This window comes from Ursus arctos, unplaced genomic scaffold (assembly GCF_023065955.2).
Source record: "Ursus arctos isolate Adak ecotype North America unplaced genomic scaffold, UrsArc2.0 scaffold_24, whole genome shotgun sequence".
Taxonomy (NCBI): domain Eukaryota; kingdom Metazoa; phylum Chordata; class Mammalia; order Carnivora; family Ursidae; genus Ursus; species Ursus arctos.
The window spans coordinates 1,774,194-1,794,229 of record NW_026622919.1 but is presented as its reverse complement, the minus strand read 5'-3'; the positions used below and the strand labels follow the sequence as shown (position 1 = coordinate 1,794,229).

At 66.6% G+C, this 20,036-nt stretch overlaps 1 protein-coding gene across 1 annotated transcript in view; it reads right to left on the bottom strand.

The window, feature by feature from the left end:
• The window catches only part of AATK (apoptosis associated tyrosine kinase), a 31,445-nt gene that overhangs the window by 2,738 nt on the left and 8,671 nt on the right, over window positions 1-20,036 (bottom strand). The window contains exons 2-11 of the mRNA XM_026483920.4: window positions 13,422-13,555; window positions 10,559-10,706; window positions 8,255-8,334; window positions 7,667-7,785; window positions 7,400-7,487; window positions 6,294-6,427; window positions 4,871-4,955; window positions 4,671-4,792; window positions 3,220-3,369; window positions 110-2,747 (exon numbers count right to left, since the gene is read on the bottom strand). Coding sequence (XP_026339705.2) covers window positions 110-2,747; window positions 3,220-3,369; window positions 4,671-4,792; window positions 4,871-4,955; window positions 6,294-6,427; window positions 7,400-7,487; window positions 7,667-7,785; window positions 8,255-8,334; window positions 10,559-10,706; window positions 13,422-13,555 — 3,698 coding nt within the window. The remainder of the gene's footprint in view (window positions 1-109; window positions 2,748-3,219; window positions 3,370-4,670; window positions 4,793-4,870; window positions 4,956-6,293; window positions 6,428-7,399; window positions 7,488-7,666; window positions 7,786-8,254; window positions 8,335-10,558; window positions 10,707-13,421; window positions 13,556-20,036) is intronic.

Here is a 20,036-nt window from a genome sequence, read left to right as displayed (position 1 = left end):
TGGAGGGTCAGAGCAGCACGTGGCTCGGGTCACCCGCGGCGGCCGCTCCCACGGCTCCCCATCCCCTGGGGGACTCCCCCACCCGCGCAGAGCGCGGGGCGCTGCCCACCTGGTCGAAGAGGTAGACGGTGACGTCGTCGAAGAAGGACACGGCCTTCTTCTTGCGCTCCAGGTCGTCGCAGAAGGCCTCGGCCAGCAGGCTGGGCATCTTGAGCAAGCTGCGCAGGTTGCGTGCGCTCTGGCTCTCGGCCACCACCACGGGCACGGGAGGCGCCTCCTCCTCGCTCTCCTCGCTGGGCTCCTGGAGGCTGTAGCAGCGCAGCTCCTCGTCCGACTCATCGCTGTCCTCGCTGTCCTCCTCCTCCTCCTCCAGCCGGCCCTCCGCGGCTGCGGGCTGTGCGGGCAAGGCCAGGCAGAGTGGGGCTCTGGGGGCGCCGGGGCCCCCTGTCCGTTCCTTCTGGGCGGACCCCGAGGGCAGTGCCGGGGCCTCCTGGAGGTCAGGGCCGCGGCTTTCCGAGCTCGGTGGGACCGGGGTCAGCAGGAAAACCTCCAAGCGCTCCGGGCTGGGCCCTGGAGGCCCTTGGGGCCAGGGAGGCTCCAGCCTGGGGCTCTCAGGGCGGGTGCTGCTGGGCTCTGGGGGAGAGTCCTCTGGCGGTGGCAGCAGCAGCGGTGGCACCTCCCTGGGGCCAGTGCCCTGTGCCCCCCCAGGCACCCCAGACTCAGGGGAGGGCTGTGCAGACTGCAGCCCAGGGCTCTCCAGGTCCAGCTCTAGCCTGGAGGCCAGGGCACCTCCTCCCTTCTCCTGGGGGCCCGAGGTGGAATCAGGCTCTGCATCGAGGTCTGAAAAGTAGGCTGAGTCACGGTAGGGGTTCTTCTCGCCGAGGCCTCCAAGGGCGGTGGAGAGCTGAGTCTCAGGCCCGGGGCTCTCACCCTCGGAGACCAGCTCCCCAAAGGCCTCAGGCTCACATGGTTCGTGTGCTTCCTTGAGCACAAACTCGGGGGACTCGTAGTTCTCCGTGTCATAGCCACTGTCCAGGGCTCGGGGCTGCCCGCCAGGAGTGCCAGTAACTGATGGGCTGAAGACCTCGCAGCCACCACCATCGCTGGCAGAAGATGGGATATCCAGGGAGTCCACGGAGTCGGGGGTCCCCCCCTGCTTCTGCAGGGAGCGGAAGGCCACTGTCACGTCCGGCTTCTCCCCTGGCGGGCCATCACTGGACAAATCCGTGAGGAGGCCGGAAGTGGCCTCTGCCATGTCCTCGTCCTCACAGACTGGCGCCTCCAGCTCGCGGGAAGCAGCGCAGCTGTCCAGGCCCTGGGCTACCTCCGGGGCAGTCTCCCAGCTGCCAGCAGGCATGGCCAAGGCAGGCGGGGGGGCCGGGGCACTGGCCTCCTCGGCAGGAAGCAGGGCTCCCTCTTGGGATGGGGCTGGGATGGAGGGAAGGGATCGTTGAGGTCTGGCAGAGCCTTCAGCCTCCTCAGCAAGCCTGGGCTCTGTCTGGGGGCTGTCACCCCAGCTAACGGCCGCCTGTGTCCGAGAGGATGGCACAGGGCAAGTGGCAGGTGCCAGGCCCCCGTCAGTACACAGATGAGGGAGGCCAAGGCAGCGGCCTAGTTCCTGGCCAGAGGAGGCCCCTTGTGGCCCAAGGAGAGGCTGTCTGGTGTCCTCCAGGGCCAGGGGCCGGCCCAACTCAGGGCCGGCCTGCAGGGTGTGTTCTGTGCTCGGACAGCAGCCCATGCAGCCGCCCACATATCCCGGGTCCCAGGAACCTGGCGCTCGGTCGCCACTGTTGTTGTTGGCGGACATGTTGGAACTCCAGTGTCTGTGCTGGGCAGCCCTGCATGCCTCGGCCTCCCCCATCTCCTCCCCACCCGGGGACGGCCGGGCCCCAGAGCTCCCTGAGGGGGACGTGCCCAGTGGGTCCTCCAAGAAGGGTGGGCAGAAAGCAGCTGTGCCCCAGTCGCTGTCCTCCTCCCTGGGCTCCACCCGCATGAGGGTCCCCGGCGAAGGCGAGCCCAGGGGGCCAGGCGGGTCCCAGGCATGGCTCCCGTGCAGGTAGTAGTCACAGTGGCCCCAGGACCCCTCTGGGGGTGGCACATGGCCCAGCAGCGGCTCCATGGCCAGCGAAGCGGCCGCGCTGCCCTCCGAGTCATTGTCCTGATCACCGCCGTCGGGTAGCAGGTCCACAGTGTGGGGGCTGGGGGTGCAGCCGGCGCAGTCAGGATCATGGCCAGCGGCGGGCGTGGGCTCCTCCAGCCGGATGAAGTACTCGCTGCCCACCGAGGGGCTGTGCGCGCTGAGCACGGGCACCACGCCCGGGGGCGCGCCGTCGGGGGCACAGAGCTCCGGCAGGCGTGCCGCGCGGCTGGGGCTTGCTGCACCCCCTGGCGGTGGGAAGGCCTCAGCACCGCGGCCGGCTTCCCACTTGTACTCGAAGTTGAGGCCCCGGCTCGTCTCAGTCACCGTCAGCACATCATCCCCATCCGCGTGGAAGCCGTCGCCCGCGAACTGCTCCAGCAGCGGGAAGGACGAGGCGGCCGCGAGCTCGCCCGCGCCCCCCAGAGCCAGGCCTGCCAGCCCGGGGCCCGCGCCACCCCTGCCCGGCCGCAGCGAGCGCCAGCGCCGCTCGAACTCTTCCTCTGCCTCAGTGGCGCCCTTGGCACAGAGGTAGGACAGCAGCAGGTGCACCTCCTCGGCCGTGGGCCGCTGCTCAGGCTGCAGCCAGCAGAACTGCATCACCTCGTACCTGCAGGGGGAGGCCCAGGGCTCAGCCCCTGCCCGCCGGGCCCCGCCCACCCCCCACCCCACGCCCCGGGGCGGGACCCCAGTCCCCAGAAGGATGAGCAGATCTGCCCTCTGCAGGAAGGTCTGGGGGCCTCTCCTTCTACTCAGAATCCTGTAAAGACAGGGAAGAGACCCTGCAACTTCATTACAGGAGACCCCAAATCCTCCAAGGTGAGCCCAGAGGGTTGGGGGCCCGTAGTGGGCGGAGGCACCTTTCCCTTAGCTCGTCTCCACCCTGGCTGCAGGTGAGTTTGCGTTTTGGGTAAAGAGACCACTTCCATTGTGGACACAGGATAAGGCCCAAAGGTCACTGCTGGCCAGAGGGGAGCCAGTATGAGCTGGAAACTCAGGCTGTCAGACTCAGAGCAACCCCTGCCCCAGTCTTGCCCTTCCCACTGGGGACACTCCCCCAGCCTGGCATCACAGGTCCTCACCAGCGGTCAGACAGAGTTAGCTGCAGCTGGGGCTTGGGGAGCTTGAGCTGCTGCTCCCGGACGGCGTAGGCCAGCACCTGCCGGTCGGAGTGGTGCGGGTAGGGCTGTGCACCCAGCTCAAAGAGCTCCCAGATGCTCACGCCCAGGGACCTGTGGAGGTGACCGCCATCAGGGGGGTGGCGTGGCTGCAGAGGGTCTCAGAACCTCGGCCACCACAGGGCAGCTCCTGTCATCACACCGGCATCCTAGGGACGCCCCTTCCAAAGGACAACACCTTCCTCAGTAAACTGGCAGGACACGCCACCCGGCCAGGCCCAAGTCTGTGCCCAAGTCATCTAGGCAAATAAAAACCACTCAGGCCTTTTCGCAAACCCAAGTCCATTCACTCGTTCGTGCGTTCATTCCCCAGCCGCGGTGAAGGCCGGACATGGTAGCAGGGGTCCGAGCTACTGCGGTGGGGCTCCCAGGCCTGGGGTACCAAGGTGCCAAGCCGTGAGGCTGAGGGAGGGTGGACCCGGGGAATGTGCAGGGGCGGCCGGAGCACGCAGGGCTGGGAGAAGGCAACTGGGCTCCTTCCAGGACTTCACGCAGTCCCTGAGAGCCCAGGCTGTCCCGGGAGTCCGGGAGCGTGAGGAACAGAGCAAATACAGCAGCACAGGACTCAGACGGCCTAGAGCAGAGCCGTCTGGAGGACCCCCATTAGCGTGCAGCAGGGCGGGTCGGTGGGGGAAGTGAGGGGATGGGGTGGGGATGGACTGTGCGTAAAGGCCTCCGGCATGCTCAGGAAGTCGGGGATGGGGGGAGCTCCGCGAATCCAGGATCTGAGGGCTCACTGGGAGCAGAGGGAGGCCAGACAGTCCTGGGGAGCTGGGGGGCCAGCAGGGTGGGGAGGAGAGGCCGGTCAGGGACAGAGACCACCGTGGTGGAGCCCTGGAGGCTGGGTACTGGGTCTCAGTGCCCCCTCTGTGCCCTGCTCGGTGCTGGGTGCTCAGGATGGGGGGCGCCTCCAGCCCCCTGCGCAGAGAGCAGGTGCCACGCCGAGGCCCCGCGTCTCACCCAGAGAGCCTGTTCCACTCCCAGTGGGTTTTCCAACTTGAACGTGGGCTCGGACCCCGGCGACTTTGGGTGTCAGGAGATCCCAGGAGGGGCAGGCCCATGGGCCACTGGCGCCGGGCAGCTGCAGGCATCCCCAGCAGCCCCACGACCTCCCCTGGGGCCAGAAGCGACCACCTCCCACAGAGCGATGAGGTTGGACAGATAAGCATGTCATCGGTTGTGTAAGGCGGGCGGGACTCGGTTGCCGGCTGCCTGGCGGGCCCTGGGTCCTCGCCGGACACACACCTGCACACCAGGCCTGGCAGCCACAAGGCCCCACCACAACAACAACGGACGAGAACCAAGGCAAGGCGTCCCGTGGGCATGTGCTCGCAGCGCCCCCCGGCCCCACTCACCACACGTTGCTGGCCTTGGTCTGGTCCACCACCAGCAGGTTGCAGTGCACCTCGTCCACCAGCTCGGGCGCAATCCAGCGCAGCGGCACCCACAGCTGGTCGGCAGTCACGAAGTAGTCTTCCTGCGGGCACAGGGGACAGGGCTACTGCGGGGGGCCGGGCGGCTGGCCCTGATCCCCGGCACGGCCGCGCGGTCTTACCCTGTATTTGCCATGGGACAGGCCGTAGTCGCCGATTTTCACTGTCAGGTCGGCGGCGAGCAGGCAGTTCCTCAGGGCCAGGTCGCTGGAGGGCGGGAGGGGGGGTCAGTGGTGGGGCCAGGCTGGGGGCATCCAGGGCCCAGAGGGGCCAGACCGCTTGTCGCTGACCGCATTGTCGTGAGCGGGTGGGAAGGGGCGTCTAATCAGCAGCCCACACCCCGCGGCCCCAGGCCCCGGTCCCTCGCCCGGCACCGGGCGTGCTGGAGGGCCCACGTGGACAGGGCCTCAAATGTTACAGTGCAGACGAGGAAACTGAGGCCCAGAAAAGGCTCGAGCATGCCACGGGGCCCTCTGGGAAGGCACGGCTTGGCCATTGCTGGACCCCCCTCCTGACCCCAGCTGTGGCCCAACTTCTTTCCCACCAACCCACGGAGCCACCCCTCGGGGGTGAGCCAGCCAGGAACACTGCAGTCTTTCTTCCTGCCCACGACCCCCTCACCCTCAGCAATGGGGACACTGAGATCCCAAGTCTCCCAGAGGGTCCTGACCCTGCCCCTGCCCGGCTCACCCAGGGCTGGGCCTCCCTCCTGGCCCAGGGCAGGGGAGGGGTGGGGAGTTAGCCCACCACTGCCTCCAGCCCAGTGGCTGGCCCTGGGCTGCGGGCTTCTCCCCTGCCTGCTCGGCGGCCACAGGGGTGTCCGGGGGCCCAGGGCACTACGGCAAACGTGGGGTCCGTGCACATCCACCAGGGGCCGCAGACGGGCCTGCACTCGGGGCTGATTGGGCCCGGCGGGCAGGTCGGGAGGCTGGCAGCTGCCCTCTTCAACAAAATCACTGATGCTGGAGTTGCATGTGTCACCACTCAGCACCAGGATATTGTTGGGGAGGACGGCCCGTGCGGCGTCCGGGAGCACCAGGACATGGTTGGGGAGGGCGGCCTGTGCAGCGTCCGGGGTTGGGGGGGCCGCTGGTCCATCGCCACTTCTTCTGGCTCGTCCCCCTATGCGGGGCACCCTGGTCCATCTTTCTGACTCCAGGGCCAGGGTGGGAGGCAGGACAGAGCCAACCCTCCCCCCGGGGAGGCTATGGGACACAGAGGCGAGGAGGGGCCAGTGTGGGGCCCCCGGGTGTCTCTGGCCACCCCAGGGACAGAAGCTGGGCCTGGGGCCCTGCTGTGTGCTTGCCCCGGCCAGCCTGATGGGAGGCAGAAGCAGGTACTCCCCCACCCCCACACTCCCTCCCGTCTGTCTTTTATTTAACCAGACGCATTTGCATCACGGTCCCTAAAGGCTGGATAATGACGAACCCAGCTAACCCTCACACAGCCCCTAAGGCGGGAAGCCGGTGCCCCTTTGTGCAGGGGCAGAAGCCGCAGAGAGCTCGCGGGGACCCCAAAGAGCCAGCAGCCGCGCCCCGCCCTCACCTGTGCACGTAGTTGTGGCGATGCAGGTGCAGGACCCCACAGGCCAGTTCGCAGGCCATGCGCTGCAGGGTTAGGGGGTCAGGCGCCATGGACTCCGCCACCCGGCAGCTTCGCAGATAGCCCTTGAGGTCGCCCTGCCAAGAGCGGCGACATCATCACCTGTCGGTGGGGGGCAGGGACCCTGGCAAGCCTGCCGCCCAGCCCCCCCCCCCCCACATAGGGGCTGCTAACAGCCAGGGAGCACCCCCCTCCCCCACCCCCCGTCCCCTCCCCTGCGCAGCCGACAGAGCCGCTGCCGAGTCTGCCCCCCAGTGGCCGGCCCTCAGTAGGACAACCCCACAGGCACAGGGCGCGTTCTCTGAGCTCCCTCAGACCCGGCAAGCCTGCGGGCCTCCAGGACCACGTGCTGGGTACAGAACCCCCAGGCCCCTGTGCCTGCCACCTCACTGCTGGCAACCAGCAGACGGGCCACGTGAGCGGCAACGCCGAGCCCGGTGGGAGCACGGGACGGGTGACCAGAGGGTCAGCCAGCGAATCCCTGATCTGTGGACACCGCCCGGCTCCAGAAAGGGCCCAGCCACTCTGGCGAAGCCCCAGGAGGTCACAGCTATCGCCAGGAGTCCAGAACCCAGACAGTGGGGGCCTGCATGCCGCAGCGCCCCATGTCTGCCATGGGCAGCTCCGAGCAGGTCTGGAGCCGTGAGAGAGCGGGGAAGGGGCCCCGGGGGCATCTTACAGGCCGTGTCCGCCCCATGAGTAAAACAGGCCTCACGGGAGGCCAAGGAAGCGGAGGTAAGCGGCTCCCAGGAGAGCGTCCTAACTCTGCGCAGGACCTGCAGCCAGCGTGCGGTGGGGCCCCAGACGCAGCCGCCGCCCTCCCTAGCCACGTGGGATCGCCGCCTCCCCACAGACCGCCTCGGGGAGGCGGTGGGGCGTGCCCCCAGATCCCACTGCAGGGGGAACGTAAGGCCCACAGGATGGCGATGAGGGGTCCCCGCCACAGCAGCTTTGCCTCCGGGGGGGCAGCTGAGCCCTCCTTCTGAACACCCTGGACAGGAGCTCGGGGCACAGGGGCTGCAGGGGCGGTGTGGGGCACGGCCACTCACCATGGGGCAGAACTCCATCACCAGCAGGTAGGGCGTCACCTCCGCGCACTGCGCCAGGCACTGGAGCAGGTTGCCGTGCTGAAGGGCCCTGCGGGAGCCAACAGGCTGCCCCCCTGACTCGAACTCAGGGCAGGAGGGGGCGGGCGGGCGGGGAGGGGGGCTGGCTCTGCAGGCGGAGGGGGGAGCAGGGACGGCACAGGGCTTGCCTTTGTCCCCAGGGCCCCGTGCCCAGCAGCCCCCCGCCCGCCTGGCCCGGGGCCCACCCACCTGTAGGGCCGAGCCTCCTCCAGGAAGTGCATCTGCTCCTGCACGCTGGCGCTGGCCTTCAGCTCCTTCACCACCACCTGCGTGCTGCTGAGGCCCGAGTTCACCTCCCCCAGGAACACCTGTGGGGGTGGGCGTCACCACGGCCTCCCCAGGCGCAGCTGCCAGTCGCTGCTCTTCCTCGCGCCCCCACCCCCTGAACCTGGAAGCCTTGCTTTACTCGTCTGCGAGAGGGGCTCTGGACCCCTCCTGGGTGAACCCTCCCGGCCGTAACATTCTCTCCTGTGTGGTCATCCCGAGGCCCCAGCTGTTCTCAGCTCTCTCAGGGGGTCTGCCGCGAGGAAGAGGGGCTCCCCAGGCTGGGGATCAGCAAGAAGCCCGGGCCAAGACGCGGCCCCCCAACCCAGCCCTCTCAGAGGTGCCTCCCAGCTTCGGAACGCCCTAGGGAGGGGACCGGCAGGAAAGGGGACCCCAGGGCTGGGGTGGCTCTAGGACAAGCAGGTCTCCACCCTGCCCCTCTGCCTGCCAGGCAAGAGAGGGGCCCACGGTGTCAGCGCCCCCCACTCCCCCCACCCAGGGTCAGCAACTCACCTTCCCGAACCAGCCGTGGCCCACCTCCTCCAGGTACAAGAGGCTGTGCCGGCCCAGGTCCGTGGACTGGAGCAGCTGCACTGTAACAGAGTGGGACCCCCGCTCGGGCTGTCGCTGTCCCCATCTGCCCTTCCCAAGCCCCTCCAGGGGCTGCCCACTCAGCCTGTCTGGGGAGCTGCCCTAAGCCCCCCAGAGTGGGGCCTCGGCTGGGGGCTGCCATCAGGAGCAGGGTGCCTGCTGCCCCGGGAGCTGGGGGCCTACCGGCCGCATCTGGGCATCTTTCTGGGCGAGTCTGAGAAGGCTAGTCCCCAAATGACAGGGACACGCCGGGCTGAAGACGGCGGGGCCTGGAGCCAAGACTAGTGCACCGGCAATGCCGGGCAGGCAGTATGGCCGGGGCCAGGCCCGTGGGGAGGAGGGCACTGGAGCGGCCCGTCCCCTCACCCCTGCCGCAGGCTGGCATTCCAGCCCCAGGCTCACCAAAGGCTCCTTTGTCGGCGGCCGCTTGGCACAGCCCTGTACGGGACACACTGGGCCCATTCTCCTGCAGCCTGGCTGGGTGAGGTCAGCAGGGACGAAGGGTCAGTGAGGGCCCTGGAGGAAGGGCCAGGGCTGCTGAGTCCGCTCACGCCCCATGCCCAGGGATTCCCCGAATTCTGCTCCCACGCCAACCGCCCTGAGGCCGCAGGGGGACAGGGCTGGGCCTAGAATGCCAGGAGCGCCCAGGGGGTGGGGGTCTGCTCCTGGGGAATGCTGACCTTGGTGCTGAGCAGCATTGAGGGGCTTTGTCCCCTGGGCCCTGCCCGCGGGCTGTACCGTCCCCCACAGTCTCCAGGGCACTTGGCGTTCAGGTTTTTAACCCTTGACCTCCACGTGGGCTACCCCCTGCATCACATGAGATCTCTCCCCTCCCCAGAAACAGGGTACCCTACAGATCTGCGATTCGAGCGACAGAAATGGACAAAGCACGCAGTTGCTGCTATCTCCTGGCCCAGGGGCCCCACCCTCAGGGACAGTCCCCCGAGGGGTGGGAGAAGCCAGGGTCCCAGACACTGCCTGCGGGCCACGGGCCTGGGGGGGGGGGCGGTGTCCCCTGGGACGACCCCTGGCTCCCCACTAGTGACCACTGTCCAGGGTCAGCATGGGCTCAGAGACCCCCACGGGCCTCCAGGAAGGTCCGGGGGCCTCCTACTGCAGCGTGCTCCCTTCAGGGGCTTACGGGCAGCTCTTTCAGGTCAGTCAAGAGATGTGCACATGCCTTCGAGCCCCAGGCCCTGGTTCCTGCATAACCGCTGACGTCTCCCCCAGGAGACACTGACGGGGGTGGGGAGTGACAACCTGGTGGCCCCGGGGCTGCTCTGAGGACCCAGACCAGTGCCCTGATGAAGTGTGGGCTTCAGAGTGGGCAGCGGCGAGGACATGGGCCCGGCAAGGCCTGGAGCAGAGCAGGCGGGATGGGCCTGCCCACCACCACAGGCCTGGAGGGCCTGACCCCCTTCCCTCGGTGCCCCCAGAGGAGCTGGGGGTGGGCACGGGCCTTGCCGCAGAGCTTCCAGGGAGGGGACCTGAGATTAGGCTGCCATGGGAGCAGACCGACACCAGGAACCACCCCCACAGGCCCCAGACAGCTAGAGGCTCCCACAGCACGAGCCTCAGGCAGACGGGTTCAAAGGCCAGCTCAGACACTGACCTCTAACCTCTCAAGCTTGGACCCACATATGTCCTGCAGGTGGTCACCCTGATCCGGGGCAGGGGCAGAGGGGGGCAGGATGGGGAACGGATGGAAGACAGGGCAAGGAAGCCATGGGAAGAGACCCCTGCCTTCTGCTGCCCCAACCCCAAGGCCTGAGTCAAAGGCCCATTCAGGGCCCTGCCCACAGAGGGGGGCGCGAAAGAGCCCTTCCTCCCTGAGTAGGTGGGTCCCGCCCACTGGGCACAATGGAGCCCATGTCCCTGCGTGGCCTGTCGGCGCTGCGGAGGTTGTCTGGGGCCAAGTGTCCAGGGACAGCAGAGGGTCCCCTCCTCTCAGCACATGGGTAGCCCATCCCAGGACCAGGGCAACAAGTCCCTTGTCCCTGGTGCCCGGAGCTGTCCCTTTGCACAGCAGCCCCAGGTGGGGGAGGTGGCAGGCAGAAGTCTGACCCAAGACCGTCCACAGTGCCCCAGCTCCCATCAGAAGGGGGCACCCACCAGCCCTTGGCCTCCCCCTCCCCAGGAGCACCGGCTGCTGAGTCCAGAGGCTGGGCCGGACCCTGAGTCACCCCTTGTGCACACCCCCCAGTCCTCTCTGGGGGGTTCACTCACCTGAGCGACCCGGCTGCTTGGCCATGGGCAGGGAGACCTCAGTGAGTGGCAGGACATACACGTCTGGCCCGTTCTGAGCCCCCGTCGCAGGGGAGCCCTGTGCTGAGAAGCCGGCGGCGTATTCTTCCCCCTCGGCATTCTCAAACTCCTGTAGGTGGGCGCCCAGCTGGCGGTGACTCCAGGGCTCCAGGGATGGGGGGGCAGGGCAAGGTCAAGGGGTGCAGGCCAGCCTCAGAAAGGACCGAGCTCTCACCTCTTCTGGAACTGGGGGTGGAGCAGGCTGGGGGCCTGCCCCGGAGTTGGGGCACCTGCTAGTCGCCCCTCCCACCCCTCTTCTCGCTGCTCAGGGCAGAGAACACACCCGCTCTCCCCCCAGAGACTCCAGCTGCCCGAAGGGCCAGAGAGCTGGTGTTTGTCTTTTTGGTTGTAGGAGAGGGTGACCGCCCTCCCAAAGGCACAGGGAGGGGGGCCTCAAGTGTGGGGGCCACGAGCCCCAGGTCAGCAGCACCTTGCCCAGCCCAGTCCACCCCCACCAGCGGGCAACGCTGGCCCCACATTGGCAGGGGTGAGGCCGGAGGCAGGAAACCAAGAGGCCCATCCTGTCTGCCCCCAACTCCTCTTTGCCACCCCTCCCCCAGCAGCCTGTGATCCCAACCTCAGAGTCAGGGCTGGGAAGTGGGGACAGGGGCTCCATCACAACCCCCAGCCTGCCCCTTCCAGACAAGGAGCATTCCTGAGTGCCCAGAACAGGGAGCCCCCCGCCCCAGATCTCCACCCCTCGGCCAGGCAACCCGCCACCATCCAGAGCCACCTGCCTTGACCCAGGGCTCCTTAAGAGCCTGGCCCTGCAGCCTGGGGCTGGGCCCTACCTGGCCCGCATTTTGGAATGTGGCCCTACACCTGTCTATGGGGAAGATCCCTCCTCCCAGGTCCAGAGCATACTCCAGAAAAGAGCCGAAGTCTCAGAAATCCTCTCCTACTAAAACAAGAGCAGCTCCCATCCCTGGAGCCCCCAAGCCCACTGCCCAGGTGGGGAAACTGAGGCCCAGAGCCCCCACCCCCACCCCAATGTGGACAGGTGGCTGGACCAGGAGCCAGGGGGCCTAGGTTCTTCCCTTGGCCCTGCGTGCCCCGGGGACCCTCCTTCCGCCTGGAAGCCCTCTGTCTGCGTCCCTGTGGCCCAGTCCTGGTCCCTACCCAGAGAGGGGCAAGGGGACGGGGGAAGGGACTGGTGGCTGTGATGGCTCCCCTCCCCATGGCCGCGGATCCCACCCTTGGGGCCCTGGGGTACTCGCAGCAGCTGCAGCTCCATCCGCTCCCACCAGCCCTGGCCCCGGCCCGTACCTGACGGTGCCGCCGGGCAGCCTGCCGGATCGCGCCAGCAGAGCGGGCGATCAAGTAGGACAGCGTGAGCATGGCCGCCTGGCCCCTTCGCCCAGCAAGCTCCACGGAGGTGCCCAGCCCTGGGCCCCCAGAGACCAGGCTGGGGCCCCCGATGCAGGCAGGCCCGCCCACCCAGGCGCGCTGGGGCTGGAATGTTCTGGGCACCATGTTCTCCAGGAGGTGAGGAGGGCACGGGTAGGAGGGGCCGAGGCCAGCCTTTGTTTGGGGCCTTGTTCTCTCAGCACCCTGAGGAGGGGCTGACCTCGGTCCCCCACGTCTGCCCCCATGACTTTGCGGCTCTGGCCCCGGATCCTGCGGGGCCGTGCTACGGTGTGCCCGCGGGTCAGGAAGACGGCCTCCCCCGGGCGGGGTGCAGGGAAGGTAGGCACGAGCACGGACCCCGCAGCCTCCAGGGCCACAGCCCCCCCGCGGAGGCACTGAGGAATCTGGGAGGGCGGCCCCTGTAAAAGGCACATTCCTCGTCCTCGCTGGGCGCTGGGCGGGGAGCAGCCCCTGCAGACCCCCCTGTGACACGGCGTACCAGAGCAGGGGGGCTGGTCCTCCGAACTGGGGCACGGCTGGGGCGTGGGCCACTCAGTGTGGACGTCGATGGGGGCCACAGGACAGCCCCACCCCTCCTACACTCTCCAGGCCCGGCCATCTGCCCCCCAGCTAAGGGCAGGGAGGGGGCACGGGGAATGACCACAGGCCCGCGCGCTGTTCTCTAAGTTGCCGAGAACTCAGCCCACATGGGCGGAGCCTCTGGTCGGGTTCTCAGTGGCCAGCTTCTCCCCTGGTGCTCCCTACTCAGAGCTGCAACTGGACGTTGGGGGGCAGCTGCCCTGGAATGCCCCTCAGCCGCCAACTCAGGAGAGGACCTCAGCCCCAGAATCCAGCCCACGGCCCTGGGGAGCGGAGTCCGGGGGCGGCCTTAGTGAAGACAGGGCCGTGCATTTCACCCACGCTCTATAAACAGCGATGACCCCTACTGTTGTGCGTGGCCACCCTGGTTTCTAGCACCAGCACCCAGCGCCCTCCCTGGGGGGTAAACGACGCCCAAAGGAGAGTGATCCCAGCTGGCAAGGCCGTCTGGGTGCGGGGACAGTGGGTCCGGGCGGCTGCTGGTTCAGATGACCCGGGCACTTCCACCACCAGGAAGTCAGGGACCTCTGGGGAGGCAAGCCCCTCTCACGCCGGCTCAGGAGCCCCTGGGGGGCCCTGCAGGAAGGCCCATCCTCACTGTCCCGGGGCGCCTGACCTGCGCACAGCACTCAGAGGCCACGCCCACACAGAGGGGACCCAAAATGGGGGAGAGGGTGGGCTGGGGTTCCTGAGAGCCTCCAGGCCTCTCCTGCCGCGGCCCCCAGGGGAGAGGGGTGCAGGTGACCCCGGGAAGGAGGGAAGCTCAGCACAGAGCCGGCACAAGAAGGCCTGACTCTTGGGATCCGTCCACATCCCCCTCGGACACCCCAGCCCTCACCTTGAACCCGATGCCACCCTTCTTACAACACAGACAGGCCAGCATGAGGGCGATGACAGTGAAGAGCCCGGAGAAGGACACGGCCACCACAGCCAGAGAGGACGACCAGGAGAGCTCGCTGAGGGGGGCGCCGTCTGCCGAGGGAGAAGGAGTTACAGGGCAGCCTCCATGGACCTGCCCCCCACGCTCACCCGGTCCCAGCAGCTGCACTCAGGGGCCAGCCAAACCCCTGACTCCCCAGCCCACCCCCACTTACAGAGGCCTGAGCCCCAGCGCCCTGGCCCTTCTTGCAGCCCCACCACCCTGGCCACCCACGGGCCCAGTCACCAGGCCCGAGCCTGCAGTCCCCTGAATGGCCACTGGGCGCCGCTCTGGCCTCACCCAGAGGCTAAGGGGTTGTCCAAGCAGCGGGAGCCTTCCCAGGTCCCAATCCCGGGGGGTTCATGGACACCCCTCCATGAGGTCAGGGTCTCGGAGCTATGGGAAATTGCCCTCCATGTCTCTTCCAGACTGGTCACCTGCCTCCCCTCTCTGGTGCTTTGTCCAGGGGCGGTCACCTTGTAAAAGCTCGGAGCGGGGTAACCCTGCAAGAATCCCGAGGGGCCGGGACGGAGACTCGGGCCCCGCTGAGGGGGGAGGTGTTGGGGCTGGCCACCTGCCAGGCTCTGTGCAGCCGGGGGGCAGCGCCCTGAGATAGGAGGACTGTCTGTCCTCTGAGGCACGAGGACCCCACTGTCCCCAAGAAGGCGGCCCACACTGGCTGGGTGCAGAGTTCCTGCATTCAGCCTGGCGTTTCCAAGTTACCCTCTTGCTGAAGTGCCACCAAGGGCCCCCGGTGCTGTTTCTGTCCTGGGAACAGTGGTGACCTCCCCTTCTGCATCACCGAGTCCACAAGAGCCCCCACACGGCTAGCCCTCACCAGATGCGGGAACGGAGGTGCCCAGATAACATGACACAGCCCCCCGACACATAAGGATGGCCCCCGAGTTAGGGCTCTGGGCTACCCCACTCCCCAGCTGAGCCAGGGCTTCGGGAAGCCCGGCTCATCTGTGCCCACGGGACAGCCCAGGTGTCCCCTCGACAGAGGCAGGCCTGCCCCTCCTGTCCTGTCACACTGGCTCCAGGGCATGCCCTGCCCCAAAGACCTCTGTCTGGCCCCTGGAGGTTTTCTGCCGGCCCACCAAGCATCCCACCCCTCAGCCCCCAGTGGCTGACCGCTCAAGACCCCACCACCCAACCCAGCACACCTGCCACACCAGGCCCATCACATCAGCTCAGACCTGGTCTCAGCAAGGCCTCACGGGATCCTAACCAGCCACTGAGGTGACCCCAGGCCTGTCCCCGCTGGACAGGAAGAAATGAATGCTCAACGAGAGCAAGGAGCCTGCCTAAGGAGGCACAGCTGACCTCTGACTGACGTGCTTCTGCTCCCATACCTTCTGCACTCACATAGGAAGCCAGGGCTGCAAGCTAATGTGATATCTTGGAGGGCTGCCTGGAGGCAGTGTGAGCCCAAAGGCTTAGAAAGATGGCAAGCACAGCCTGGGCTCCTGCTCAGGTCTCCAAGCCCATTCCCCACACCCACACACAGGGAAGAGGAGCTCTCAGGAGGCCCAGCCTCAGCCTCCACCCTCAGCCCCTGCCCTTGGCCTCCAGACTCAGCCTCCACCCTCAGCCCCTGCCCTTGGCCTCCAGCCTCAGCCTCAGGCACCCTGGGCCCAAACCCTTTGAGGGGCCACCATAGCCCGGGGGGGCAGCTGCAGGAAGCAGGGGGCTGGGCTGGGGGTTCTGGAGGAAAACCCCAAAGGGGCTCCCTGGAGCAGCCACTAGAGCCCACCCCTGCCACCCCCAGAGCCTTGCGGGCTGGGCGGGTCACACTTGTGGCACAAGAGGCTTCTCCTCCGCTGCTATTAAGCCTTCGGCCACAATTAGGTGAACCCACACAGAAGGGACCAGAGCGCAGCTCCTTCGTGTGAAAACACAAGTTGTCAAAGTCAACACGTTCATTAAATTAAACACCCGTGACAGGTAACAGCAAAAGCTACCGTGCTCGCCGACCCGCCCGCGCTCCCCAGCGCCGCCCCCACCGCCAACCGTGTCATCGCTCTGCCCGCCAGAACCGCCCAGCGTCCCCAGCCGCCCTCCATGCCAGGTCCCGTCCCCGCGGAGGCGCCTGCGTGGGACGGTCTGCGGCAGCGGACCCTGTCTCGCCAGTTACTGTACCCACCGCAGAAGCAACACGGATGGTGACAGACACAGCACAGCCCCCGCGGGCCCGGCCGCCGCTCTCCACGGCCTGGTGGCCTGACCGCTGCTGTCATCTCAAACAGGGCACAACCTTCCGTAAAGCTGCACAGCCAGGACTAGGAACAGCACCTCACCCTTATTGGGCACCTGCTGTGTACCGAGGTCTCCCTTCCAGGTTGTGAAGGGGACGGAGCATGTCCGGGGAGCTTGGGGGGCACTGGGGGGGGGGGGAGAGACAGTTCAGAACAGAACCAGGTGCCTGGCTGGGCTTCCCATAAAAGGAAAATAGGACCTGTGTCTGCCATCAGGTGAGTGGTGGCCGGGCAGGGCTGTCACATGACGGGGTCCTGCCCTCCCCCGTCCCCTCTTGAAGCACCTGTCCTGTGACCCCAGAAGGAAGCCAAATCGAGCAGAGGGAGGGCCCTGGCCTGGAGCTGGTCACACATGAGAAAGTGCAATCATTAAAAGCACGCTCAGTGTCTCTGGGAAGACGCGGGACGCCAGGGGCTGAGGGCCAGGCTGGCCGCGGTGGGAGTGACAGGCCGTGCAGGGGAACCGCGCCTCACCGCACACCAGAGTAACCTCAGACTGACGTCGAAGCCAGATCACAGGGGCGCAGAAGAGGGAGGTGGACAGCGGGCTTCTTCCTGGAGGATGTTTACGCTCAAAGTAGTGGAGGGAGTCACAAAATATCGATGGATCTGGCTCCATAAAAACGAGTGTTCCATCCAAGCCCCGGATGAAAGGCAAGTAGCACACCAGGAAAAACCACTTACAGAACGTACATCAAAAGACTGGTGTCCTGACTACAGAGGGCCCACGATCAGCAAAAACTAAGAAATCACCTTGAGACCCCCCAGCATGGACAAGACAACTAAGGAAGCCCGCAAGAAGACGTCCAGCCTCGTCCATAATCAAAGAACCACGACCGACCCCCAGCACCACGTCTGCTTCCAGAGGGAGGGCGTCCCCGGCCGCAGCCCGCGCTCCAGACCCCGCCACCAGGCCCCCGGCCCAGGCATCCCAGCAGCAGCGGGCAAGCGGGGGGCCGTCCGCAGAGCCGCGCCTTGGAGTCGGCCCTCTCGTTGGCCAAGTGATTCCTGTCTGGGCACTGACACCGAGGGACTGACCTGGAGGACACACGAACCCAGAACAAACGCGAACCCGGGAATGAGTGCGTTTCCAGTACAGACAGAGCACGTCTCGCACGCACGCGGTGAACTTTGCGGTGACGTTTATAACAAAAAGAGCCCAGACGATGCCCCCAAAGCTGAAGGATTAAAACAACCCACAGGTACGTCTGCAACGGGAGCCGTAAAAAGAGTCGAAAGAGAAGTTGTGAACAAGGAAAGCTCCGCATCGAACTACTTAGAAGCGGCAAGGCCGCGAGGACACGTTTGGGCGCCAGGCGTCAGTCACGTGACTGTGGGGCCACAGGCTCGGGGTCCTCCAAACATACGCACCAGGCCTCCCAGAGGGCAGACTGCAAATACACACCGTCGAAGGGCCTGGGAGGCTGGGGGGTTGAGCGTCGCTCTTGATTTTGGCTCAGGTCGTGATCTCAGGGTGGTGGGATCAAGCCCCACGTCGGGCTCCGCGCTCACATGGAGTCGGCTTGAGATCCCCCCCGCCATTTACTCTGTTTCAGTTCTACCCTGATGGAGCTGAGACCAGAGGCAGGATTGCAGAACCATTTACAAATCCGGGTCACGACTATGTGAACAAACAAAAACCACCTGGAAGGAAAGATCCCGAAACGCGAGCAGCGCTCGTCCGGACGGCAGAGTCCTTCAGGTCGTCTGCACGTTGCGTCTCCTACGACAAGCACGCGGTCCTCCTACAACCAAACGTGTACCATTTTATGTGATCGTGGCTCACATTCCATCCCATCGTTCCATCTTTAAGACCCCCACAGCCCAGCACACACACCATGAAGCCCTGACGTCAGCGAGTCCCAGGGTCCGCCCCCCACCCCCTGCTCAAACCCCACCCCCCGGAGCCACATAGCCCGAGGTCGGTGAGGTCTCCCCGGGGACGTGATGGGGACATGGATGGCAGGAGAAGGGGCAGAGATCCTGGCTCCAACCATGCCGGGACTTGAGTTTCGGCCACGTCTCCAGCGCGCAGAAAGGACAGTGAGCTGGGCCGCATTCTGGGCCCCAGGGCCGATCCACCATGCCCTCCCCTCTCAGCACCCACCTCGCTGTCCTGACCTGGACCCTCCTCCCCACCCCCAAGTGGGCCCAGGCTGGGCCTCCACCACCTTCCTGACCCCACTGCGGTCCCAGCACTTCCTCTGGGGCTCCAGACCCCCATAGGCACCTGGGCCTGGCCCTTCCCTCCGGCATAGTGAGCATCACAGACCTGCTCCCTGGACCCATGCCCGGCCACTCCCCAAACCAGACACCCCAACTGCCCCCGGACTCCTCTTGCCTCTCCCCAGGCCACTGGCTGCCACCAGCACAGCCAGGACCCTGCCCAAACTTTGGGGGTCTGCAGCTCCCTGGTCCTTCCTCACCCAGGACCAGAGCCATCGTCGAATCACCAACCCCCAACGCCCCCTCCGAGCCCTCCACGCAGACCCCCACTTGCCCACGGGCTGGCCATCCCCCTGGCCGTCCCTTCAGCCTGAGGGAACATCCCAGGGGGCCTGAGACACACAGCACTCAGGAGCCACTTTGACGGAGCGAGGGCAGGGCCAGTCAACCCCTCCAGCTTCGACGCCAAGGGCCTCGGTTTCCCCAGTGTTCCCCGGAGGGACCACACCCTGCCATCTGCCTGGCGGCTGCCCCAAAGAACAAGACAGCGATCTGACCCACTAAGATGGCCACGATTTTTGTCATGGGAAGTCAGCGTGGCGAGGATGTGGACAGTGGGAAGCCGCGTCCCCCGCGAGTGACGCTGTGGGACAGTGGCGGCTGCTCCGAGCAGTGCTGTGCGGCCACATGGTGAGGGGCAGGTGTGCGGCTGCCAGGGGCCGGGGGGTGTGCGTGGCACGCTGGGTCTCTATGGGGTAAGGAGAATGTTCTGGAACTGGGAACACATGAAATGCCCCACTGTTCACCCGGACATGGTTCACTTTATGTTCTGTGCGTTTCACTTCAATTTAAGAAAGTGTGTAGTGAGCACTCCGCACCCGTGGAGGCCGGGTCAGGGTCTGCCCGACCCCCAGAGCCCCCAACGCACCCCCACCCCTGGCTGGCTCACTCTTCTGCCGCCAGGTGCCCACAGCCTCCCGTCTCACCCTGTCCCCTCACGGAGCTGCCCAAACCCTCCTGGGACACGGGCCACATCCACAACAGGAGTCCTGCCCATCGCGGCCCAACGCCCTGGCTGCTCGCACCACGGGGAGCTCACTCTTCCTGTGGGGCCCCCAGCCTGGCCCAGTCAGGGAGCCCTGGGCTCCGTCCGGGAGGTGCCCCAGCTGCCCGGCCCACGGGGACTCAGGCTCCAGGGTCAGCCACAGGCCTGGGGCGGGGCCTCGGCCAGGCATCTGAGGACATCCTGGCACCAGTCCGCCTGCCCCCATGCCCGCCTGGTGACGCAAACGGGGTCCTGCACAGGAAGGAACCTCGGCCAGGAGGGCGTTCCGCTGAGTTAACAGGATGAGGCCAGCGAACGGCACTCAGGGTGGCGGTCCGCCTGCCCAGGGCGTCAGGGGCCGAGGTCCTGGGGAAGCCCGGAGAGGCCCATCGTCTGTCTCCGACACCCCCACCTCCCAGCCCCCGGCGGGAGCAAGCAGCAGGATTTGGCAGGATTCTGGGGTTCCTAGGGCAGGGCGGGGGGCAAGCAGGATCCTGTGGGCAGATCTGGGGCGGGGGATTGGGGGCCAGAGGCTCTCCACAAAGGTTTGTCTGTGGGCCCAGACCTGGGAGTTTCTTCCAAGAGGAAGGGAGTCCCGAGCAGGGACACGGCAGCCCTCCACCAGGGCTTGTGTGGCCGGGTGCCTCACACGCAGGACCCAGGCCCCTCTTTTTCCTCACTTCCCCCAAATCTCAGAGGCCAGCCAGACAAGTAAAAGGACAGACCAGGGAATGAAACCGGAGCCCTAGCTTGTCTGCAAGGGAGGCCCCCGGTGCAGGGCTGGGAGCAGTGGCCGCAGCACACGTGCCCACACACGGGCTCAGACACACCTGCCTCCTGGCCCCCAGGCCCCAGCACACCTGCCTCCCCCGCCCCCAGCCTCCCGTGCTGAAAGCCACACCAGCAGGACTCACCCCACCCACCCCAAGAGCTGGCACTGAACCCAGAACCACCGTGGACCATGCCAGGCTCTTCTGACCACAGCCAGGTGGGGAAACTGAGGCCCACCCTCGGTTTCTGACTTGGCCGGGGAGCAGCCAGACCCCACCTCCACAGCTGCCCAGG